The sequence below is a fragment of the Hippocampus guttulatus genome, chromosome 1 (genome assembly GCF_054856545.1).
Source record: "Hippocampus guttulatus isolate MCC_2025c chromosome 1, RoL_Hgut_1.0, whole genome shotgun sequence".
Taxonomy (NCBI): domain Eukaryota; kingdom Metazoa; phylum Chordata; class Actinopteri; order Syngnathiformes; family Syngnathidae; genus Hippocampus; species Hippocampus guttulatus.
Window position 1 is genome coordinate 30884664 of NC_141261.1, and position 25894 is coordinate 30910557.

The 25894-nt window shown below is 42.8% G+C and overlaps 1 protein-coding gene across 2 annotated transcripts; it reads left to right on the top strand.

Annotated features, from left to right (window-relative positions):
- Window positions 1-4676: 4676 nt before the first annotated feature.
- Window positions 4677-25894, top strand: LOC147211343 (E3 ubiquitin-protein ligase Midline-1-like). Of its 2 annotated transcripts, none has more exons than XM_086126193.1 (10): window positions 4677-4904; window positions 12450-13243; window positions 16985-17080; window positions 20052-20159; window positions 21257-21405; window positions 21761-21888; window positions 22329-22472; window positions 23459-23620; window positions 23883-24090; window positions 24295-25894. In XM_086126193.1, exons 2-10 carry the CDS (start codon window positions 12518-12520, stop codon window positions 24641-24643), a joined length of 2070 nt encoding a protein of 689 aa, XP_085982319.1. In that variant the 5' UTR covers window positions 4677-4904; window positions 12450-12517; the 3' UTR covers window positions 24644-25894. The 2 variants fall into 2 exon arrangements, with proteins under 2 accessions (XP_085982319.1, XP_085982327.1); XM_086126201.1 differs by lacking the exon at window positions 4677-4904 and adding an exon at window positions 9562-9672.

Sequence of the window (25894 nt, forward strand, 5' to 3'; positions counted from 1 at the left end):
AAACCTTTCCACTTCAAAAAGCTCAAGCATTTATCATTATTTTTACATTAATCCATGGGCCAATCTACTGTGTGGTCCCCAGTTGCGCATCCTTGATGTACACCTTCAGTGATTGGAAACTGAAGCCTACGCTGCCTGCAGAGAAGACAGGTGCGAATGAATCACGACACTACATCATCAAAAACTCAGCACGAGCAAATTTTCACCTTAAAACCACACAAGCATATTTTTTCTGACAGATACAGATTAATTCTAGCAACACAATGTGAGGACAACGCTGTTCAGGTAATAGATGATTGCATATTGAATATCAATGTGAAAGCAGATTGTTTACATCAGCTGGTCATTCCACAAGAACCTCAGTGTCCTGAATGATCTTACCATGGCAAGTCGCAACAGATGAACAATCAGTACCATGGAGATTTATTGATTTTACTTATGGGCCAGTGTATATTTGCGGAGGTGGGGAGCGAGGGGCGGGGGGTTCCGTATTATCTGTTTGAGGCGATTATAAGACCATTATAAAAATGGCAGACAGTTATTGGACAGATGCTAGTGTCTTGGTTCCCTTGAGCAGGTCCAACCCTACCAGCTCAGCCTCCTGACATCTCTTCTTGCTTGGCTGCATTCAAAACCATTCTGATACCGATCGCAGAGCTATGTCACTAGTTTTCAGATTACAGTAATGCCTTATGCACGTAACCAATGATGGCTATGCAGCGTGAGGAGAAACATAACATAGATCCGTCCGCTAACATAGTCTTTTTGTATTTCAAAGATGGAAATAGAACTCTTTGTTCTTGAAGCATTTTGTGTAAATCTCGAATTGTATGTTTAAAGGAGCATTCGGATCTTGAGGTGCCACTGTATTTACACGCACGTTCACACCAATGGACAATTTAGAGTCTTCGATTAACCTGGAGTTCCTATGTTTTGAAAATGGTGGCAGACAACACACAGGAGTGCCTGATCTGAGATTTGAACCCGGTTCCTCTCGACTATGAGGCTGAATGCTAACGGCTAGTCCGGCAGCTGCCCAGTGGGCGCATCATTTATTCAGTTTATAATTAATGGCTGTGTTGTACTGGAGGCTGCACCCTGCCACCTTTCTCTCTTTATAAAATATGAATGTAGTTTGATTAATGCCACAGGTTAAACTTTGCCAACTGCAGCTCCTCTCTGATTCATCTAATGGACAAAGCGAATACAGGGCTTTTATATTTGGAGGTCTTCACTTTTTATGTTACATCCTCTGTCATGGGTAAAAGTGAGCTCTTAAATCGCCCCCCCCCCCCCCCCCCAAACTGCAAGGTTAGCCCGGGCACGTTACTATCGCATTGCAATACCTTCTCTGCCCTGCTCAAGCGAAAGGAGGCGCGGTCGAAGAGCCTGACATTCTCGTATAATTTATTCATAGCCCCACTTTGCACGTCAGGGGAAAAAAAACCAACTTTTCAAAGCTAGGTCATTCGTGTAAACTGGCTGCAGTTAACAGACAGTTGCATCGTGGAACTCACACGGAGCATTTTCCGTTTGAGGCAACAAATGACAATGTCACACTAACAGCATCACACGATCACAATGCACGGTCAAGGCAGAGATATCCGAGATCTGCTACTTTTGTTGCACATGCACCACACAGAGAAGCAGAACACATACTGTACTTGAGTGCGAGCAGAGAGTCGGTCAGAGTGCCATGCAATGCAAAGTTGACCGCACCCCCAAAGCTATTTTTGCGGGGGTTTGGAGCAGTGCTCAAGGGTTGAAAGACAGTTGCCTCACATTTGTTTTGTCTTGCAGGTTAAAGTTTTTGCTCGCCATAAAGTTCATTTCAATTGTCAATTGCGAGGTATGCAATCTGTCAATCTCAGCTCTGAGGTCATGACCCCAGAATGGTTCATAACTGTGACTGGTCTCACCCAGCTACAATCCGGCACATTCCACTCATTCCTGGTTGCTTGAAAGGGAGACCTCATGCAACTGGCAGTGGAGGCCCATTTTCCCAAATTCAGAAGAGCTCAGCTCACTTTTCTTCAAACCAGCCACAGAGAATTGAAAGGACTGCAGAGTTTAATGTCACATGTTGAAATGAACATCGAATTGAGTTACATCCTTTACAATTGTAGTATTTCAATTTCAAAGAAAATTACTTTTGACCATTAAAGTTTGTAGGACTGACACTGAACTTCATTTAACAAAATGCTCAAGTCATGGTCGATAAACTTTCAGGGCATTATTGTTAAATGTCAAAGTGAGGCTGCTATTCGTTTTAACTAAACCAACAGCAGGACCTGCAGTAACAGTGTTCATAGACAATGTTGGGTTATTTCAAAGATTTGTTCATGATTACAAGTGCCACTGGCAAATTACTCAAATTGTTGATAAAGTCCTTAAAGGTACACTGACAAAATGGAGTGTTGAATTTACTCGACATATACTCGCTGGTCGAGTGGTTAGCGCGTCGGCCCCACAGTGCAGAGGTGCGTGGTTCGATTCCGGCTACGGAATTCCTGTGTGGAGTTTGCATGTTCTTCTCGTCCCTGCGTGGGTTTTCTCCTGGTACTACAGTTTCCTCCCACATTCTAAAAACATCCATGGCAGGTTAATGGAACACTCGAAATCGGCCTTAAGTATAGTGTGAGTGCGGATGGTTGTTGGTCTATGTGTGCCTTGCAATTGACTGGCAACCAGTTCAGGGTGTACCCAGCCCACTGCTGGAAGCCAGCTGGGATGGGCTCCAGCACATACATGACCCATGTGAGGATAAGAGGATTAGAAAATGGATGGATGGATATACACTGAAATATAATCATCATTTTTGAAGTAGATGTCTGGATGATAAAATTGTGTGCAACCACCTGACGAAATAAAATGGAAGTAAATTCAACACACTTTTTTTTTTTCAGTTAACCCGAGACCGCGGTGGGTTCCCCCAAATCTGCAAGGAGTCCTGTCACATTCGGTAGACTTTGCAGCATGTTGCTGTAGCGTTTGCTAATGTGTTGTGTGTTGCAGTAAAGGACAACACTTTTGGAATTTAAAAAAAAGGGCATCATCGCAGGCTAATTGAATTGCATTTCTCTCAGTCCTGTACTATTTTGAACAACACTGAGAAATTTGTAATTGAATTCAAATTTAATCTGTCGCACTGGGCTTCTTTGAGAAGTCAGAAATTGCAGTGTATAAGTCTAACAAATTAGCACACAACAATATCGATAAAAAGATGGCCAGGTATGCTGGAGTTCCCCCACTTGGGTTAATTGCTGTTTTAATTTTAGTGAGTAACTGCTCCAAAACGATGCACTAATTCCCACAGCACATATTTTAACGTAGAATGGAATAAAATTGTTTTCACGGTATTATATCTTCTTCTGGGAGTCAATTTTGTGTTCGGGCAGCATGGCTCAGAGGTAGAGCGGCCGTCTCCCCGCCCAAAGCTTGTGGGTTCCAACCCCTGTGACCATGTTGAAGCGTACTCGAGCAAGATATGAACCCCCAATTGCTCCTGATACTGTCTCATCAGTTGGTGAATGAAGTCAGTGTGAAGTGGTTTGAGCACCTTGTAAATGGCAAAGCGCTACACAAGTGAAAGTCCATTCGTGGTTCATATAGGATGCATCTCACGAGCACCACCGTAAATCATCTGGAATAGGCATCAGCCCACCACTGACCATGAACAAGATAGCATAGAAAAAGGATGGATGGATTGAAGGCGGGAAGCGTATTATGAAATACCACTCCAAATTACGATCATTTAGCCTTGGTTGAGGTTTGTGTTCCAATGGATGCTCTCAACTGTTTTTATCTTTCATTTGTAAGCAGCAACACCCAGCTGGGTGTGCGCTAGAAGTCCTTTGAGGAACATGTCATACATAGCATAATACACAAGCACACACACAATTGTAGTACACATTGGAATTCCTACTTATCATATTCCTGTGTACACAATGAATTGAGCAGTGGTCATCTTTCCTGTGGTTTATTTTGTCTGGAACTAATCAGCCCTCTCAAAGTTTATCGGACACACTTTATAGTTACTAAGAATGGAGTTGTGCTCTTGTTGTTTTGCTGCTTTTCTTCAACAAAGCCCAAGCTCGTTGGCCGTATGAGCCAAGTGAATGCTAAACATTCAGGGTGGTGTTTGCAGTTATGGTAGTACAGTATGTGTCTGGGCGATTAAAGGTTTGACTTACAACTTGGAAATTAATCGAAGCTTCTTTTCTTCAGGGACATGTGAAGAATGTCTCCCCCCCCCCCCCCCCCCCCCATCTCCTAAAACAGCTGCATTTCTAATGTAACTTCAGGGAAATTACATCAGGTGCATTCTTTATGAGGATCTGTCAAACTTTGCAGCGTTGGGAGTTTGACTGCTTGGACGTACATCAAAAGAGACACACATGCACATGTGAGGCTCAGTATGCATAAGGGTACAATGACCCACACATTTGAATGGCATGCTTGCCTCTGACAGATGTGACAGGAACTCATACAGCTGTCTTGGGCTCCACCCTGAGTGGTCAAGCGATTGGCCTATTTAGAGGCAGGGCAGCCCACTGGCAGATTTGAATAGGAAAGTAGGGTGGGAGGAGGAGGGATGGAGGCGTTGCACTTTGAGCCTGAGCTCTCTCTCTCTCGTTCCCTCCCTCTCCCTCTTTCTCGCCAGTGTCGGGATGCACTGGCTTGCACAAGCAGGGTAGGAAGCATGTCATGAGGTGATGACATAGCTACAGAGCCGTGGCCACATCTTCGCCGACTCTTCTTTTGGCTCCTGGAGACTTATTTTTGCCCCATCCGATCCTGCTGTGTACACACGAGGAGATAGAGCTAAAGATAGCCTACCTTAAGTTCTCTTGCTCTCTTTTTTCAGTTTGCTTTTGGATGATGGGATTTTAACCATGTGGAAGGTAAGAGGAGGGAAGGGGAGAGGAAGACAGGCCATTGTTTATTTTTGGGCTTATTTTTTTTTTCTGTCGTTTTTTTCTGTTCTGCTCTTAGTTTATTCTAGGCTGGAAGTCACCAGGGGAATCCTGGCTTTACAAATAAAAAATATCACAGCACCTGCAACCACCGACCGGAAGGAGAAAGCGAAGGAAAATATAGTTTCAATCCCCTTTTGGTAGCTCAAACAGCTTTCAGTCTTTTGGAATGACTTTTGAGTATGTCTGGAGGGGTCGTTTTCTTCATTCATCCTGAGGAACTCTCACAGGGTCAAAAGCCACGGATGTTGGCTCGCGGTTTCTGTTCAAGTTCATCCCAAAGGCGTTTTACGAGGCTGAGGTCAGCTCTTGAGTTCTCGCCCACTCCATCAGTCAAAGAAAGCCTTTATGGATGTAGTTTTGTGGACCGGGGAACGGTCATCCTGGAACAGACAAGGGCCTGCCCCCAACTGTTGCCACACAGTTGGAAGCATACAGATGTCCAAATTGTCTTGGTTTTATGTTTAAGGGGGAAATGATGAATCTAGCTCAAAAGCCTAGGTGGCGAACTGATGAAATGAAATTGATGTTTAGCAATACATTTGTCCATATGGTAGTGAATTTTGGCTCAGACACCATAGGAATGAAGGGTAGACGCAGTTCGTGCCAGCAGTACTGGAATGATAATGACAGGGTTGCCGATCATAGCGTCCAACCAATCAACGCTGCAGGGCCATCTGTGTCCAAGAGGCACTCTTGGGGTTGTTCATCTCTCAAAAGCAGCGGCGGTAAATTGAACTTTACACTGACTTTGATGTGTGCATCATTTTGGAGAGAACTTAGGGCACGGTGGTTTTGTGCTCTTGTGTGATACATTTTTACTGATCAACTGTGTTTTTCCTTCATGCGTGAAGGCCCCGCCGAATGATAGTAGACATTACCTGGATGGATGTTAAAAAGGAAGTCTGAGAATGCGCATTAAACATTTTATTTTTCCTTCCCTTCAAGCTGTGTCTCTGGATATAAAAAAAAAAATAAGAGTAGGTGCACAGAAGCAAGGAAAGCAACCCCTGCGTGTTTGCACGTGTTTTGTGTGTACTGAGGCATGTGTGTAACAGCTGGGCTGACCCCACCGCCCCCGGCCTCAACCTGCTCAGGTCATGGGTCAACAAGGAAATCCACAACGGTGTGATATGGACCATGAGATGGTGTGAGATGAAATGTGGCTTGGAGACGGAGGGCTGTCGTGTTTGTTGCGACGTTTGTCTGTGACCAATATAGCGCCCATGTTGTCGTTGCTGTTTCCTGTTTCCCATGCATGACATGTTTCTGTGCCATTGTCAAGGGCGCCGGGGAAAAGCATCCCAGCTGTCAGACTGGCCCCGAAGCTGGTGTTTAATACATTGAAGATAAATTTAGCCAAGATAGTATTGTGAAGCCTTTCCTGCACAACTGCTTTCTAATGGTTTGCTTACAAATAGTAGCATTTTTGAACTACAAAGTTCTTTTTGAAAAATTAAGAAATTCCTTGTTTGGTTATGAACAGCACTGCGGAAGGCTTCAGTCAAAAAAGAGAAACGGTACACTCATATCAAAGTTGTGACCCTGACCACACTCACTTTTGGCGGCTTGCAAAGTCATGGTGATGCGGGATGAACAAGTACGCCATTATCTGTATTCACCCATCTAAATTATCGGTACCCGTATCTGTACTTGGAGTGGGCGGGGCATAAACCGGAACTTAGTGTAGTTTCACTGCAAATGGAGGAGCCTTAAACAAATACACTCAGCTCGAAATTGAAATGTATAAGTCAGGTGGTCCGATAGTTATTGTTTATTTGAAGACTATTTGCAGAACAGCCTCAAAATTTAAATTCAAATGATCACAAAAGGAAAAGAACCAATTATAGGACTTGTTTTTATGATGTTTTTAATTATGTGATTCATACAAACATCCAGAGATGGCAGACAGGGAAATAATAAAGTGTATTTTTTTCAAAAGCGCCACATTTATTGCTACAAGCAAAGCCAAATGAGAAACAAGCAGATGAGAGGAGTAAAATCAGACAGTGACTGACGGATTACGAGTTCTGTCTTGTGAGATGCACTGCATATATTACAAAACAAGTTTACAGAGTAACTTTAGTAATAAACTGAAATAGAGGCAAGCTGAGGAAAACCTAATAAATAAAAATAATTCATAATTTTTTTATTTTTTAAAAAATCCGGTGTGGAGGTATTGACCAACACAACATGAGCCATTTTCAACTCTGTCTTGCCAATTGCACCACGCACGTTACGAAACAAGTTCACCAACTGACTTCAAATATCACGCAAACCAAAACAGGCAAGGTGAGGAAGACCGAATACTGATTCGAGCAACGTGAGCTAAGGTTGAGCCAAGCAATCACAAAGCGATCACGATTGCTGCAGCAATTCTGTCTAAGGAGGGGCGCTCCCATCACTGATTTTTGGAGAGGGAGGGGTGGGGGGTTCTTGTTGAATTTACTCGATTTTATTTTGTCAAGTCTTGGTATGAATGAATATAATCTGGATCCACATTTTCAAGTCAACTATCCTATTGCTTAAAACTGTATCTGGATCCAGATCATTTTATTTTGTGCAACCGTCTGGTGAAATAAAATTGAGAAAAGTGACATAGGTGCACATACCGTACACACACATTGGCCAGTCCCTTCTGGCAGGTGCGAGGCCATGCATTGTCGCCATGTAGATGGATTTAACAAAAATTAGAGGACACACTGAGAACCAGCCGGGAAAAATGCCTTTGTTCACACTGCTCACTGCTTTAGAGTGCTCCCATGCCGAGAGGTCGCCAGGGGTCACCGTGGAGGTAGAAAAGTTTTCCGCCAGGGATACTCGGCCGTCACCTTGATGTTGTATTGTATTGCCGCGGCCGCCTCTGATTGCACTGGCCAGCTGCATTTCAATGAAGTCAACACAATGAAGAGACACGGTGACCACAAGAAGCCCACATATCGAAAACTAACTGTTTTCCTTCTCAAATTAAGAAGAACAAACACCCAGTAGCACATTTATATATTTTGTTCTCAATGGGAAAATGGTCCGTTCAAAATCACAGTCATTTCTGACCAACAAAAACACCTTGAAAAACACCACCCTGCTCATTTTCAACCCACATTATCTTGCAAACATGATACTAAAGTGAAATTCCTCTTCAACGAAATCATGTTTGCAGCAAGAAATTTTTCACAAAAGGGGTTTTTTCACTGTAGCAAATTTGATCTCAGATGTAAACACACACACACACACACACACACACACATGTATGTGTACACGCATACACAAACGTATGTGTACTCTTTATTTTTATTCCAATAGTGCATAAGTATGAGCACACACTTATTTGACACTTCATATAGTCCGTGTTGAAAGAAAAAAAGGGAAAGAAATTGCGAAATTTACGATCAGCATTCACTTTCACTTACATCAATTTCTTGGATAATGTCTTTTATTTTACTTCCTCCGTCTTTCATTTTGATTACTTTTACCCTCTCTTCCAACATCAGAGATCTTGTCTTAGCTGCTTGACATCCAAAGGTCTGTTTTGGAGCCATTTTAGCAATGCAACGTTCTTGCTGCGTCTGAAACTAACAATAACAAATACTTCCTGGACTACTGCGCATGTATAAACCAGTGTGGTGGTTCCTGTTGCCGTTTCCGAACGAAGCAGTAGAGGTCGCTGTTGGATTAGACTTCGTTGTAGTGAATCTCGTCACGAGGCAAGAGCAGAGAAAAAAGATTTCGTATAATGCAACAGGGGTATTTTTTGTTGTATGGGGGGGGGGCAGGAAAATGGGAACGGTGTTAATGAAGGTGCATGAAGATTTTTTCACACTAGGGGGGTATTTTCGCCCGTGTAGGTTTCATTGTAGAGGAGTTTCACTGTACGATCACAAATCAAAGATCGAAGATGACAGAAAATGTTTTCAATTATGGTGATGACCTTTAAACAGATGATGCACAAATAAACTGAAATGAAGTATCCCTCCGCCTTCAAGCAAAGCTTGACAGTTACCGGTAAGTCAAGACTTTAACCAAAATAACTCAACAACAGTGGCCAAACACAAGTTCATTTAAATGTGATGCTGCGCAAGAGATTTGACAGGCCTGACCAGTTTCCTAAAATCTGCTGAGAGATGAGACAACAAATACTCAGTATTGGTTGACACAGTCCGAGACGAACAAAATTTTGAATCCAGCTGCAGTATTCTAGTCTTACAGACATCTCCGTTGAAGTGACCGGGAAGTGCTTGTCACACCCAATCAACATTTTTGTGGCTGAGGTCTAATGCTGGAGAGACAATGCACCTCAACATCAGCATCTCTCTCTGTCTCCCATCAAGTCATCAACACGAACCTTGTTCACATTCCCTTCCCTTATTTCCTCTTGGTGTCACATGTAATTTGGCGAACACCGTCACATCTAATTTGGATCATTTAAGCAACATGCATACGAAAATACAAACGTCAACCTCGATCATACTCCGGACTTGCAAACTGACTGGCAAATCCATCTCACAGTATGAAAGGCTGTGATTGGTCACAGTCCAGCGTGGGTGGGAACGGATTATGGATCAATTTGGTGTCTGGAATTACACAAAGGCGGCGCGTGAGTGGGTGTGCTCGCCGGTGTGTGTGCTGAATACTCAGACACTGGCTTACACTGTTTCACAGAGAGGAAGAGGAAGTGGAGAAGGAAGGAGAAAAGGAAGTAGGTTAAGATATTTGACATCACTTAGCTATGAGCCCTGCCATTTTGGCCCAGATTAGGCAGCGATGTCTGCACTGCAAAATTTATCACATGCTTTCTACTTTTCTGAGCATGGAAGCGTATGGCAAAATAGGAAGTGTGGCATTGGTATTGTGCCTCTGACTTTGTGCTAAAAATGACCGAATGTCATTGTTTCATGAATGATCCACCGCTTTGCTGACTGAAATAGTAGTTACGTCTCATTCATAAATCCTCCAAGTTGTTGATTGGTGAGGTCATGGTCAATTTGAAAGACGCTGAGTTGAGTTTTCATCCCTGAGAAATTTTATGGTTTCTTCTGAAGCCCTTATTTTACCTCAATTGCATGCGTTCTTCTCAAAAAGAGACTAATTTCTCAAAGGCTTGCTTACCTTTTGTGTACACATTTCTTGCAACTGCGACGTTGTATGTGACAAGTAAAAGGTTGGAGTAATGAGACGTTTGCTTATAATTTGTGCATTGTATTGTCCATCGTGATGTTAGTTTGGTAGTTGTCAAATCCTCCAAACAAAAATGAAGGAGAGCAACCTACTTGCTAGATATAATACAAACTGGTTTCAGTTTTATAGAGCATAGTCCATAGAGTCACCAGCTCATTATGTCTCAAAAAACTATAGTATTTCTGAAACAATATTACTGAGTAATTCTACTAATTAACACTATGCTGGTTATTTTGGCACTATTGACTTTACTGTTGTCCACTTTGGAAAAACTTGAGTGGACTTTACTACATGATGTGTGAAGTATGCATACTGTATAATACACACTAAAATGCAGAACAGTAAGTTCAGGAAAAAAAATAATAGTAATCAAAGAAATGATGCAAGTCCAAGCACTGCAAAACAAACCCGACCTAGCTGTCAAGTACCAAAACAATGGTGAGAACTTAAACATGCATGTTGGTGGGCAGATGTCAGTTCACTTTAATAGTAAGCACTATCAACTTACAACCTAAACAAGGATTTGGGGGCCTGTAATGTACTTTAAATGTGAGAATGTGAAAGCCATCTTAATGCAGGTTCATCTTCAGCCTGAAAGCTGCCATGTGCCTTCTGGGCCTGTTTGCCATATTTGTGTGTTTGCAGCATCCCAAGTGACACACACACGCACGCACACTGGGGTCTGATTATGTGCGCCAGGTCAGCAGGGATGACCTACTTCTCGGTTATGCCACAGCGGCTCGCCAAATGGTGGGCGCCCCGCCCTTCCCAAAGTATTTTTTTTCCAGTAAAACAACTCTTGGACTTCTCACTTCCAAGTCATTGTTTTTAATCATTCCACTGAAAAGATCAAGAAAAATATCCATCCTTTTACAATTACAGAGGATCGTGATTAGAAGCAGCCCCGTACGTTGTGAAAGAAAACAGCAAAAGAAAACTGAAAGCTTTGATGTGTGACATCTGTTCCACTTTTGCATATTTTTACAGTTTCAAGGATGAAAAAAAGAAAAGGATACAAAGATATGAAAATATTTGGAATGTGGCAGAGAAAGAGTTTCTTGTTTCGGCATGACAATTTTACTAAACGAGTCATCCTGAACGAAAAGTCAAGATAGAAGTTGCAGAGAAAAAAACAAGACAATTGCTCATAATTGATTCAGCTTGAGTATTTTCACTCAAAGCAGTCAGTCCCTTCTTGAGCTCCGTTTTCCAATTTCTTTGTCTTGTGCTTCTTTTCATACTGTCACCTCTTGTGTCACAGTGCATGCCCGATGCATTTCCAACCCCCAAAAGGCAACAGAGAGCAAAACCCTTTTCGCGAGGTTTTCAAATGTATTTCAACGCTCAGCTACCTGACGTGTTTTCAGCCTGGTGTCAAAGAAGCCGTGCATCGCTAGACAACGCTTTGGTGTCAACATGCATAAGTCAGTCCCACATTTAATAGCTCCGTGCAAAATGTGTGCCTGTTCCAGTGAACACGAAGCTGATATACTGTGTATGCAGGACTGCCATGATTTATGATGGAAGCTCATTCAACTTCTGTATTGTGCCGTTTACGATGTCGCTGACACACGGCAGATAGGTATCCAGCTATTAATACGACGGTCATAATTTTCTGACAAATGATCAATGTGGATGTTTTGCCACGGCACCCGAGCTGGGAATCACTCCTCGAGGGAATTTTAACCCTGGAGAAGCCACGGGGTCAAATTTGGCCGCTATAAATGCTGCTACTCAAATGCTACCCTTAAATCCCAAAGGGTCAAATTTGGCCCTCATCCTAAATTAGGATTAAAGCATTACATATTTGAAAATACATCTATTTTGGTGTTCAATGAACATATAGCAGTCATTTAATGTAAAATTCATCATTTTAAAAATAAATAAATACACTCAGAGAAAGTGTGCCTGTAAAAGAGTGTGTAAACTGAAAAACACTGTGTGTTGAATTTATTCATTTAAATTTTGTCAGGTGGTGGATCAGTTTGTTTTCCGCATATTTCTCAATTATTTTTTTTTTTAATTTGGTGTATGTACAGTATTCGCCTCCGTCAGTGCAAGGGGTCTTTTGAAGAGGTAGTGGTGGCAGTGCTCTACTCAAGCTTGATTCTGCTGCCACCAAGAGGCCACGAGGCATTAATGCATGTTTGATCAGAAGAGTTTCCTTGACTCTCATGAACAAGTTGACAAAAACAATTTGCATTTCTTTACGTCTCATCAGTTGTTTGATCCACACCATTACTGCGGACAGTTGCACTTTTTCCCCCCTTTTTTAACTGATTTGTCTCTCGCCCACAGATATTTGAGTGGTTCCCCTGGATTTTGCTGACATTGCACCTCATCCCGCCTGGTTTCCCCTGAACAGGATGGACACTCTGGAGTCAGAGCTGACCTGTCCAATCTGCTTGGAGCTCTTTGAGGACCCACTGTTGCTCCCCTGTGCCCACAGTTTATGTTTTGGCTGTGCTCACCGCATCCTTGTCTCGCACTGTGCCACCAACGAATCAGTTCAAAGTATCAGCGCCTTCCAGTGTCCCACGTGCAGATATGTCATTTCCTTGAGTCCTGAACGTGGGCTTGAAGGACTCAAGAGAAACGTGACCTTGCAGAACATCATCGACAGAGTTCAGCAGGCCTCATCTTCAGGTGGGCTTCCTTTGCCGCTGCCCCTGCCTGCCCCCCAAAGTGGGCCCAACTCGCCTGGTGAAGAAGAAAGTGAGCGGCTGGCCCTGGTCCCCGTCACCGTCGCCATGTCAAGCCCAGGCACCCCTCTGGAACCGGTCCAGTGCCAGTTCTGCGAGCAGGATCCGCCACAGGAGGCGGTTAAGACGTGCGTGACATGTGAAGTGTCGTACTGCGAGGAGTGCCTCAGGGCCACTCACCCCAACAAGAAGCCATTTACTGGACATCGGCTCATTGAGCCCATGCCAGGCTCCCACCTGCGAGGGCTCCAATGCTTGGAGCACGAGGAGGAGAAAGTCAATATGTACTGCGTAACGGATGACCAGCTCATCTGCTCCCTCTGCAAACTGGTGGGAAGGCACAGAGACCACCAGGTGGCTGCACTGAGTGAGCGCTTCGAAAAACTCAGGGTGAGTGATTCCAATGTTTTTTTTAAAATTTGGCTCTACCGCTGTTTTATCATCAATGGATTGAGGCCAAAGAGGTGGAGTCATTTACATCACTGTTCTCCAAACTTCACCGAGCCAAGGTACATATTTTACACGTGGGGAAAATAGAAATCTCACAGCACGCCCCGAAACAAAAATCACAGTCACAAAAGGTTTATACGCAGATGAACTGCCATCGAGTGGAAGGGCATTTAATTGTTTTGCCTATCCCAATTATAGCAAAATATACATTATTTGTACGAAATAAATATTTATCCCCCCCAAGTTTGTGTGTGACATTGAATAACTTCCCATAGCACACACACGTTGATCTGTGATTGCACGCTAATGACCGAATCACTGGTTTACATGACAGCATTAAGCTGACAATGCCTATTTATTTGAGTAAGAACTGCATTTTGGAACCCATTTAAGAATGACACATTTGGAAATAACAGTGTTACTGTTGTCTGGGAAACACAACCAAAAAAATAAGAGCAGTCACAGCACTGTTATTGCATTTGTGCTGGTCAAGATAGGAAATGTCTGCTTCATTTATCCAGTAAAATGTAAACTTACTGCAACCTACGCAGTGCCAAATCTTGAACTCAAGCAGACCCTCCCGCAGAGTATTCAAATCTAGCTTGGATAGTAGCCTGGAAGACAAGGTGTACATTGGTGAATATCGTGTTTCTTTACAAACCGACATCCCACAACTACCCTGGTATGAACGTTATTGCCTTTTCCCGCATTTCTGAAGGCCAGTGTCAACATGGATTGTTTTTGACACTGTTGTTGTCTGTATGTGAAACTTTTCAAGACTACAAACAAAAAAAAGTTCCTGTTTTAATCGTGTTGTGTAAATGCAGGTTGAATAGCAGCACCATCACCCAACCGTTTCAAACTTAAATTAAAGGCACAAAATGCATGGGCGTTGCTGCCTGAACAGATTTGTCTGGACCTTTTTGGCAAGGACATCAATGGACAAATTAGGGTCGGAAGAGGAAAGATAGTTGCAAAAAATGCCCTCAGGGGAAAACTATCTCGGTTTTGCTCTGACAAGCTGTGCCATATTTACCAAGAGTATTCTTCTCAATTAATTTATTTTTGGCCGACGTATTTGGAGCACATGGCACTCTCTCTCCCATGTTACACCCAACGAGAGACTTTCAATTTCAGAAACACTTAAGACACACCGGATCATTGCGTTTAAGATAAGTACTAAAGACAAAAATAGACGGTACTCTTTTTGCTTGAATAACCACGTTTTGAGAAGGAATTGAATCCGAATGAACAGGTGAGATGGTATCATTTCACGGCGATTACACCTGTGGAGTTGTTAGGCAATTAGCATGATGACGGAGCCACGCTGGTGTGCGGGCTGCGTGCACAGAGCCATGCATACGGTGCCACAACAGGCGCGCGTATGGGGGCGCTTAATGAACGGAGAGACATGGCCATTTTCAATGAGGTTGCAGGTTAATGAGTGCCAATCACCTGCTGGGTGTTAGCTGGGCTTAATTGAGCGTGACTATACTCTATCAGTGTGCTGCTGTCTTTGTTGGAGAGGAGCTACGCATTGTATGTGTCTATTTGGAAAGAATGCAATTGCCATTCCAAGAGCTGATTGAACTCATTTACAAGCAAGGCAGATAATCTGGAGGTCAAAGTATTGTCACCCTCTCATTCGCTCACCCACCTACGGGAAAAGCTTTGCCCTAAAGCCTGCACCTTGGACTGATTGCCAATTAATCACCAGGCACGGAGACCAGCGTTCGCAGTCACATTCACGCCACCACTGAATGGGAAACTGAACCCACAGTCTGCACACTCACATCCATTCAACTGAAAATGAATTTATTTCCGTGGAACATTTCCCGCAAGACAACATGCATGTGATCTTTTTGCCCATCAAGACTTTGCCGGTCTTGATACCACATGTCAGCAAAGAGCGAGTAAAGGTTAAAAATGTCCTCACACTTAGATTTTGTTTGCTTCCATTTGGAGTATGAAAAGATGTTGTGACTATTTGACGGTGTTTACTTTTTGCTCTGATGTGCTGTGAATTTGAGATACTCCAATGTATCTCATCCTCGCTCTTTTGCTCACATACGCACACATGTGCGTGCGCACACACACGCACACGCACACACACAAAATGAAAGAATACTAGATGACTATGATAGTTTCCTTTTTAAGTGAAAGTCTGATAAGAGCCATCGGGGTTAGTGTTGGAATACCCATCCCTTTTCCTCGATGAAATTACCCACAGGCGCTCAGAAAAAAACATTTAAATCCCGGATGGTGGGCGAGAGTGAGGAAAAACCTCTGGGATAAAAGATGGGAGCTGCTGTGCGAGCACACAGGTTTCCCCTGCCAGCTTTATTGTGTTATTCAACAATCTGTAACCACGTGCCCTTTAGTGTTGCCAGCATAATTTGATCAATTATCACTGTACAAAAAAGAAGTACAGTTCATCTGCTTTAGCATGCATAGGATGCGCACGTGAGCGTGAACATATGCACGCGTTTATGTGCACGCATGTGCATAGCCAGACAGCAAAGAGGCAATATATCGATTATATATAACCGAATGGTGGTTAAGGACCTATGAGGTAAGCCGCATCATGTTCATCAATACTTGCGGTGACACACAAAGCACACAGTGATAAGGCAGGATGCAAACCTGTCATAGGCTTCCAAAGAAGACATTTGTGCTGCTTTTGCTTTTGTGTGCCAGCATCGTATTAAGGCCATCATTTAAGCTCCCTATGCCACGACGAGGCTCACCCATAAACACAAACTACGCAAATCCCTTAAATCTTGTGCTGTGTTGACTGTGAATTTCACATTGAAACTGATCTACACCGAGGAACTGCTTGATAAAGCATGGCGAATGTGATATTATCATTTTGAACTTTAAAAAAAAAACAACAAAAAAACTATCCAGTTCATGCTCTTTGCTGTGTTGGGATAGCATGCGGCCAGATGTAGCTGTTTGAGAAAAAAAATAACACCACAGTCACACTCATCTTGGATTCATTCGAGATGGAAAAAGGAGTATCATCTTAAGCAGGCTTGATTTGGCATTTCGGTGAAACTCTTGGAAATAAAGGAGACAGTCTGTGCCCTTTCTGACAGCGAGTCATATATATATATATATACACTGTATAAACATACACACACACACATACAGTATATACCGTATATGAATACAAGAGAAATGAGGGAGTCGAATGGGGATGACATGCTATCACCTGTTTGCCGGTTCATTAGCCGCAAGTGCTGCATGCTCTCATCGGAGAGGAAAAAAGCTTTTGATGCCTAATTTGCCGCTTGGCCGGGTTTGCGCATGGCTTGGTGCTCAGTGGAGTGGCTGTCCCACTCACATCCTCAGCTAGGGCAGGACTGTCTCTCAGGCTCGAACGGGACAAGATGAGGAGGCAGTGCAGGGATGAGGGTTATCACCCACGCGCAGAGGTATGGAAATACACTTGGAGACACGCTGGGGTGCTTTTCTCTCTCAAAATGTAGCATGACCTTCCCTTACAGAACGAAAGGATCATCAGTTGTGCCCGTTTTGTTTTGTGTAGAAACGCCTCAGGATACCTCAAAACTTACTTGTCTCGTGGCTCTACTGCTTTGCTTTTGTTGGAGGCTTTGCCATTGTTTTTGTTGTGTGGGCGCCTTCTCATTCATGTCAACTTGATGCCTTTTTCTCCAGCAAGCCTTGGATTCAAACCTGAGCAATCTGATCAAGAGGAACAACGAGCTGGAGTCGCTAATGGGGAAACTGATTCAGACTTGTCAACATGTGGAGGTGAGTGATCTACCGAGGCTTGTCAGGGATCCACAACATCATATGTAAATGTTGAGGGCGAATCATGTTTCCCCTTTTTATTGTGCACAGCAAAATGAGGCTCTTTTGAGTTGGCAACCTTTTTTCTTTACTCAGCCCAAGAAAATAAATGATAATATCATCGACCCTTATTCTGCTGCAATAGATTTGTTGTGTCAGTGCACTCACTGGGTGTCCGATCAGATTGCTTTTTGTCATCCCCAAATTGTTCAGAACACCCGCGATGCATATTTGCATGGTTTCTAGGGACTCTCCTTACATTACTTTTATTTAGCAATTGGCTAACAGTGCAGGCAAACAAAAATGTGGAGCCGTAGTTTATTGTGTAGATCACATTGAATGTGCTACACTTTGTTCAATGTCCCAATGAGGTGCAGCTATCTGGTGAGTTATTCATTCTTTTCAGCACTATGGTTGAGCATGCGTACAAAACTGAGGGCAGTGCATCGCACGGGGAGCTAAGCCGACTGGGGTATTTGGAGGCAACTCTGTTTTAAACCCGCACACTGACATTACATACACAAGCGCTCAAAGAAGCTTTTATAAAAAGCAGCGCCTATGGGTTAAAACTGCAGCAGCATCCCTTTGGAGTTAATGGAGAGAGGCATCTTTGCCTGACACGGCCTTTAGAAACCACAAGAAGCAAGTATTGTGCTTGATCACGATGCTATAATGCCAAAACGTGGATGTGTGTGCAGTGTTGTCGGTGAAGACAGCATTCTGTGCTTCGTGGTGAGCTGCAGCTCGTTTTGATGATGCGGAAAGTTGAAACTTGCCTGAAAAAAAACAACAACAAAAAGAACAGCCATGAATAAATGATGTGTAAAACAAGGGGTGGAAAAAAAACACTTGTCCCACTTCCCCGTCCCCTCCAACCGCCCCTGTGCATTATGGTTCACAGACTCCGAAAATAGCTTGAGGAGAGTCCATATGAATGTTGGGAGTGTGCTTTGATGTGAGTTGGAAATGACATGCCGGGTTATACAGGAAATCCACTGCACTGACAGTCCCTTCGGCTCTTTTCGTATTTCTTGTTGCCTTCATTATGAAGCTCAGTTTATTGTAAAATGGCTGAATGTTCTCCAGCTTTTTTTCAGTGTTTAAATGAATCACTTGATCAGCATGCCATGTTACATTCTGTCATATGTTCCAGTAGCCTTTGCCAACACAGTCATTAAATACTTCTGTGCATTGCACACAATGTGCTCTGCATAACAACTGTGGATGCAACGATCTTGCTTTCTGTGGGGTTGGAGCATTTCTGTCGTGTAATAATTCAACTCCACTTCAATTTCAGAATCAGGATTTGTGCTTTCGAAGCGTGCTGCTATGGAAATAATCCCAGTCAAGGATCAGACAGATGAGCAATATGTCAACGTCATCTTTAATCGCAAAGCATTAAATGTCAAAATGACCTTTCAAAAACCATAAACCAAATATATATATATATATATATATATATATATATACCGTATATATACAGTATATATACTGTATATATACGGTATATATATATACTTTTTTTTTTTAATTGGAAAAAAATGGAGTGTTGTGCGATGATAATGGTAATGGACCAAAGAAGCAATGAGGCCGGAGAAGCAGGGTGTACTGAACCAAACGTATGAACAAAACACATACCTCGGCATACTGAATAACCTAAATTAATTACACAAACAAAGACCTGAAAACCCACCAAAACTCAAAGTAACAACAAAACACATCTCTATGAAAAACAAAACAATGTTAACAGCAACACAAACAAACAAACAAAAAAAAACATGGCAGCAACACAACAAGCTAACACCGAGGGGTCGGCGTGGCAGTCCTTATAACAGAAAAAGCTAATGACATGATGACCAACAGGTGCGATGCTGGAGAACAAGCCCTCCATTGCCACCTGTTGGTCACAAACAGAACAGAACCATGACCGTAAAGTATGAAACAAAACCAAATTTAATCGAAACAAAAACAGAGTCATGAGCAGAAAATAAAATAAAAAAAATCAGCTGTGGCAATGAGCTCAACTCACTTGACAATAGAAGCACTTGGGCAAATAGTAAACAACTCTTAATAAAAGAGGCTTTAAGGTATTCATTGCCATTCCTTCTAAAGCTAAACATAAACACAGGAAGAATACCACATTGTGCATTTAATTAAAACAACCATAGCTTAGTCTTCCAGTCTGCCAGCTTAACGCTAAACTCCAATTAGCATCTATATTGCAGTGCGTTAACACTCTAAGCATGGCAGTGAAAACAAACGGTGCAGCAACATCGTGTACACTGTCAATATAACAGCATTCAACAGTATAGCAGCAACTGCATATTCGCATAGTTTTACCTACCTACCCACTGGATTTGTTTTAGCTTGGAAAATAAATGAAAGATGTCAAAGTGATCATCATGTGTTTTTATATATATATATATATATATATATATATATATATATATATATATATATATTTTTTTTTTTTTCCTGTGGCTCTTGGAAGTAAAGGTTTGGCCACTCCTGGTCTTTTTACAATCCACTCTATTTAACACGACAGTTACCCAAGAAAGGTTTTCGGTACTTAGGTCAGTTCAAATTAAACTTTTACTACTTTTTTGAATGATATTAAGGCTGTGCAGAAAATGCAGCTTCATCGAAATTTAAAACAGAGTTCTCATTTTTGGTCTGACTTGAAATTTTAGTACACACGGTATTGTTGGAGGGCCGTGGGGTGCAACAATACTCGGTTTTGACATCTACAAACATGTTTATCACTGCGGTCGTACTTTGCAGTAGTGTAAAATTAAACTGCATCCGACTATAGGTGGCTTTTGTTTTGGCTACCTTGAGTACACAAAGCAGACGTGTTTCACAGCTTTCAAAAGCTTAACCCAAGAGGTCAAAGAACCGCTTGGAAGTGTCTCACTGTGGCTTCCCCGCACAGGTGAATGCATCCCGCCAGGAGGGTAAGCTTTTGGATGAGTGCGACACTTTGATCGACATCATCCAGCAGAGGCGACAGATAATTGGCAACAAGATTAAGGAAGGGAAGGTAAGGGGACTTAGCGGTGGAAATAAGCATTGATCATTTCAAACATTTGTGGCCTCCGGTCCCTGTTGTACTTTTGCTTATTCTCTTTTGTTCCTATCCATTGACCTATTTACTTATGGCATGACATCCAAACAGACTGACTGACCCAAAATAGGTCCTGCCGCATCCAGGAGAGTGACTATGCATGTACTGTAAACTTTTCATGATGCATTCGATGAGACTTTATCACTGTACAGCACCTTACTATTAAGGACCGCAGTGAAGTAACAACCTTTTTCCATCAACACATTTTTATTTGATGCAGCACCAGGCAGGATCAATCGGACTTAAAATAGTCCGCAATGGTTGAAGGACTTTGCAAAGCATCAGATTTGAACAGAGATTACAATGTTCAGGCCAAATTGCTGACAAAATGTGCTTTGGCCTAATTTCAGTGTAACCTCAATCTGTCTCTTGAAATCTCCGTCTGTAGTGGCAGAGAGTGGAGCTGGTCGTTCTATAAAGGTCATCTTTTCATACCAGACATTCACAGACTAGAATTTAGAGAATTATTTATAGGCTCATCTTCAAGAAGTCAATCGCATCGAGAGAGAAGACTTCAAAATTAACTCATTATAACCACTGCCATATTGTTTAAGATTGGGGTGTATGCGTAGAACATCCATCCCTCCACTTTATATCCCGCTTGTCCTTATTAGGGTTGTGTGCAACTCGAGCCTAATTACTGCTGAACAAAGCTGATTTGCTTTCTTCTTGCATCTTGGCTGAACACAAGTCACCACTTGTACAATCAAATGTATCAAAACAATCTGTAGCCTCCAGTGGCGTTGCGCATCATACTGAGAGTTGCTTGCTGCATAACAGGGTCAGAATATTAGACACATCTCTCAGCATGATGCATACACAATAAATACATAGTTCATTCCAATCAGATATTTTTGAGACAGATCCAAGAATTGTTGTTAAATATCGCGGACCGGTATTTTAGAGTAGCTCAGAATACTATGGAAAAATGGATGGATGTGGTCAGGGTTCAGGGGCTTAAAAATAATGTGATTTCCACTTCTTGTTCACCATTTTTGACCCTCCCTCTTCAGGCGCAAAGGCTACGCAAGCTGGCCCAGCAGATCTCCAACTGCCAGCAGTGTATCGAGAGATCCTCTGTGCTCATCACACAAGCCGACCAGACACTGAAAGAGAGCGACCACGCCCGCTTTCTGCAGACCGCTAAGAGCATTAACGAGAGGTCAGGAAACCGCACACGCCGGACTGAACCAGTTCAACACGCTTAGTGCTCAGAAATAAGGAGAGGACAATGGGAGACGATAAGAGTCCGTTTGAAAACTTTGTCTGTGATTGATTTTTCCGCCTAGGCATTACATTTACGATTTAACCCAATCTTATCCCGCTTGTCTACTTAAGCTTCAACTAAGCCGTCCGATTGATTTCGGCCAACAAAGGCCCATAGCGAACATGTGCCTTCCTTCGAAGAAACACAAACGCTTGTTTTCCCTGAATTTAAATGTACAGTTTGCCTTGGACAAAGTTGGATTTATTTATAGTATTGAATGATATCCAGGATTTGGTTTGCTCACTTTTAGGGTTTCCATGGCAACTGCATCAACCCAAGTGCTTATTCCTGAGATACACCTGACAGACACGTTTGACAACTTTGCCCTGGACTTCTCCAGAGAAAAGAAACTGCTGGAAAATCTCGATTACCTCACTGGTAAACCGTAAAGTGGATTTTTTTTTTCACATGGAGACACGCAAAGTCCATTTGCAACACTTTAATCAGCCCTAAATTATTTTAAATCCTAAAAAAACCCTTAGTAGCTTGATTGGTAGACAATGGACAAACAGTCGACTCCAGTTCACAAGTGATAACTCAACTGGATAAAGAGACAGAAAATGAATGAATGTTAATGCTCCCGAAACCATTCATTTTGATGACAGAGCTCTCATTGTGTAAAATGTTGGAGACCTCTGGTCTAACTTGATGAAATGAACGCTTGTTACAGCTCCGTCCCCCAAAGATATTTATTTGTGCTTTCTGTGATCCACCATTGGTCCACTTAATTAACTTAGCTATTAACTTTAGGCAGTGCCATTATGATGGATCATCACCAACGCCATCGCTAACGAAAATGTTCCGTCTATCCTCCGCAGCTCCGTCTGCTCCGTGCATCCGGGAAGAGCTGTGCACAGCGTCCTACGACACTATCTCAGTCCACTGGACATCTGATGATGAATTCACAGTAGCGTCATACGAGCTCCAATATGCTATCTTCACTGGACAGTCCAACATTGCCAGTAAGTCCTGTGTATAAATGGGGGGGTGGGGGGGGGGGGAATCAAACATTTATCCAAGCCGCAAACATCACTTGAATTCACCCAAGGTATCTTGACTCAAAACAAAGGGCCTCATTCAAATGTCTTGTCAAATCCCTCTTCTCAACTTTTCAAGAAGAATGTGTGCATGTCGACAACTTGCAGTGGACATATCGCCATACACAAAGACCCTGGGGCCGCAACTTTGCCAAACAATAAATATGTGTCTGCTATCAAACCAAGCGCTGGTAGTATTAGCTGAGAAAATAGACCAAGAAAGAAAAAAAAAGAAAACAGTAAAAATCGATTGTTGTTCAAGGACACCGCAGATCTGTGGGGAATCTTGGGATGGATAGTCCATTACCGCATCATCCCCAGTTCTGTTTGCCCACACTTAACTCATTCACTCCCAAAGACGTTTTTAAACATCTTTTCATACTTGGTTCAGAATTGGCTGGTAATGAATGAGTTAAGAAAGCTGATGTTTTTTTAAATTTTTTGTTTGTTTGTTTTTTGCCCACATTGTCCTTCTGGTCGATGACTTGAAAAGGTGGCAGGCAGCGAACTTAACTCAGAGTGTCTCAGTCAAGGATTGTGCTTGCATCTTAGCTTTCACATGAAGTTTGTGCAGCATGGTGCATTTGTGAGCAACTGAGCAAGAAATAAAATACGTACAGGTCAATGTCTGTTGCCTCAAATGCAATTACTACCTCTTCAGTGAAGACACCTCACGAACTGATTTGCTCTATCCTTGAAGGACTATGCCAAAACATTACTCATCCTTTCCGAGAAACATGGTGTGTTTGGAGCATAAGACAAGGCACAGCTCATTTAAAAGTTGCCGCGATTCCCGAGTTGTTTTCACTTTTGACAAGGTCGTTCTGAGTTGTCGTTAATCTTTACTGACGCCGCACTCTACCTCATCCCATTGTAGTCATCTCGTGCTACTTGCAAATCTTTCCTCTCAGGTCTGTGCAATTCATTGGAGAGCTGGATGATTGTGCCCAACATCAAACAGAACCATTACACTGTACATGGCCTGCAGAGTGGCACCAAGTACATCTTTGTTGTCAAGGCGATTAACCAAGCAGGGAGTCGAAGCAGTGACCCGGGGACTCTAAAAACTAACAGTAAGTCGCCAACGAAGAAAAACTCCAAAACAAAGGCAAAGCGTGACTGAGATCTAATCCATGGCATGTTTCGCATCATTATTTTCATTTTCTCCACTCAGCTAGACGTGGATTTCTTTATTTTCCCCTCTGCAAAAATGAAATGAAATTAACTGAAAATAAATGAGGTGTTCTTTGAGGGATCATGCCTGCTGTAAATCTTAATATGGTCGTGTTTCAGCATCACTTTGTTTTCGCCATTCCACCCCCTTGTTCCTGGCAGGCCAGCCCTTCAAGCTCGACCCCAAATCTGCTCACAAGAAGCTGAAAATCTCACACGACAACTTGACGGTGGAGCGCGACGAGAGCACATCGAAAAAAGGCCACAGCCAAGAGCGGTTCTCCAGCCAGAACAGCTACGGCGTGGTGGGGAACGTTTACATCGACAGTGGGCGCCACTACTGGGAGGCCATGATTGGAGGAAGCACGTGGTACGTTTGTTTTGGTCACATGTGCAACTCAAGATGCACATCAACGCATACTCAGGGGATTGAAAAGATGTTGCCATCCAGGACCAAAGGTCTCTTTCCAGCTCCAGGAACTTTTCAACAACGCAAAAAAACAAGTTCTTACTTTTATTTTTCTTTACGAGGTCATTGTCGTGCCAAGCCTAACATCCCTCCCCTCCTCTCCAGGTACGCCGTGGGCATAGCATACAAGTCGGCGCCTAAGCACGAGTGGATCGGCAAGAACTCCTCGTCGTGGGTGCTCTGCCGCTGCAACAACTCCTGGGTGGTCCGCCACAACAGCAAAGAGCTGGCCATTGAGCCTTCGCCCCATCTGCGCAGAGTAGGCATCCTCTTGGACTATGACGCTGGTCACCTTACCTTCTATGACGCTGTGGGCTCACAGCACCTGCACACTTTCCACGTCTCTTTTGCCCAAGCTGTGTGTCCCGTGTTCAACGTGTGGAATAAATGTCTGACAATCCTCTCGGGCCTCCCCATCCCCGACCACCTGGAAGGACTCGAGCCTCAAGAATAAACACCAAACCAACACTTGTCCTGCACTCGATATTTCCTTTGACTTGGCCACCTCCCCAAAATTCCATCTCTTAGAGTTGATACAAACATCCTGTGCGTTGTTTTTGCCTCAGTAAGAATCCTAACCTGGATGGATGGTCACCTGTAAGCATTCCTGAGAAATAGACGACACTAAGCAGAAATTCCCACATAAATTGACAGACGTTTGCACAACAGGGAAAAAGGGAGAAGGTAATTATTGACTTGACAGCAGCCGTCAATTTCACACTCGTGCTGCAAGCACATGTAGAAATCGATTTAGCGTTACCACGATTCTTGACAGAGGTAAAGGACCAAAGGAGATGCTGTTAACTTTGTAATAAAATTTCCCAAATGAGGAGTGTGATTTGGAAAAACAGAATTTCCTGTTAGAAAAAAACAAAATCAACAACAACAAAAAACAAACAGACACAGCCATTAATGTGTTTTGCTATTTTTTTGGGAGCTTTTGTATTGGGAAAGCAACAAATTCCCGTTGATGGCAGTGATACTTCCCGTTGGTGTGTTGAAATGCACAATTTATCTTCTCAATTTCGGCAACCACGCTGGTAAAGAGGTATTGTTAAAACACTGCACACACACATACAGATTCGACCTCGTTTTCACACAGGCCTATTCGCAAATGTTGTTTGCCAAGTTAAAAAGAACAGATTGACGGTATTCTTTGAGACAACAATCACCACTTGATGAAACGCCAAATGAATCCATATATGCTGTCATTCTCTGCGATTGTGTAAATAGGCTATAAAGAAAGAAAATAATAATCATGCTTTACATTTTGGCGAAAGTCCATTTTAAACATGGCATAGATAATTTCCAAAGAAAAACAGAGACACTTTAGATTCTAAAACCCCTGTTTTTGAGCAACTGGAGCTGCTCAATGTAAATAGAAAGATTTTGGTTGCATTTCTTGGTGATGCTGCTTTGTTGTCAACCCTGGTCCATCTTAAGGTGTGTAAATTCTGTGTTTCCGTGGGAATACATAAACTCTCTCCTCTTGTGTTTATATATATATATATGTGTGTGTGTGTGTGTGTGTGTGTGTGTGTGTGTGTGTGTGTGTGTGTGTGTGTGTGTGTGTGTATGTATGTGCTCTGATGTGTTCTGCCTGCATGGAGAAGGGTGGAAAAATGGGGTGTGGAGTGTCGTCTCACTTGTGCTCTGAGAAGTATCTTTAAGAAGGTCAAGAATAAATATTAATTTGCACACAGAA

Bases quoted from the DNA above. Each gene is read 5' to 3' on its own strand.
- LOC147211343 (XM_086126193.1), top strand. From the start codon at position 12,518: ATGGACACTCTGGAGTCAGAGCTGACCTGTCCAATCTGCTTGGAGCTC. The intron at 17,081-20,051 runs GTGAGTGATCTA...TTCCCCGCACAG, and splicing joins AGACTTGTCAACATGTGGAG to GTGAATGCATCCCGCCAGGA. The intron at 21,406-21,760 runs GTCAGGAAACCG...GCTCACTTTTAG, and splicing joins GCTAAGAGCATTAACGAGAG to GGTTTCCATGGCAACTGCAT.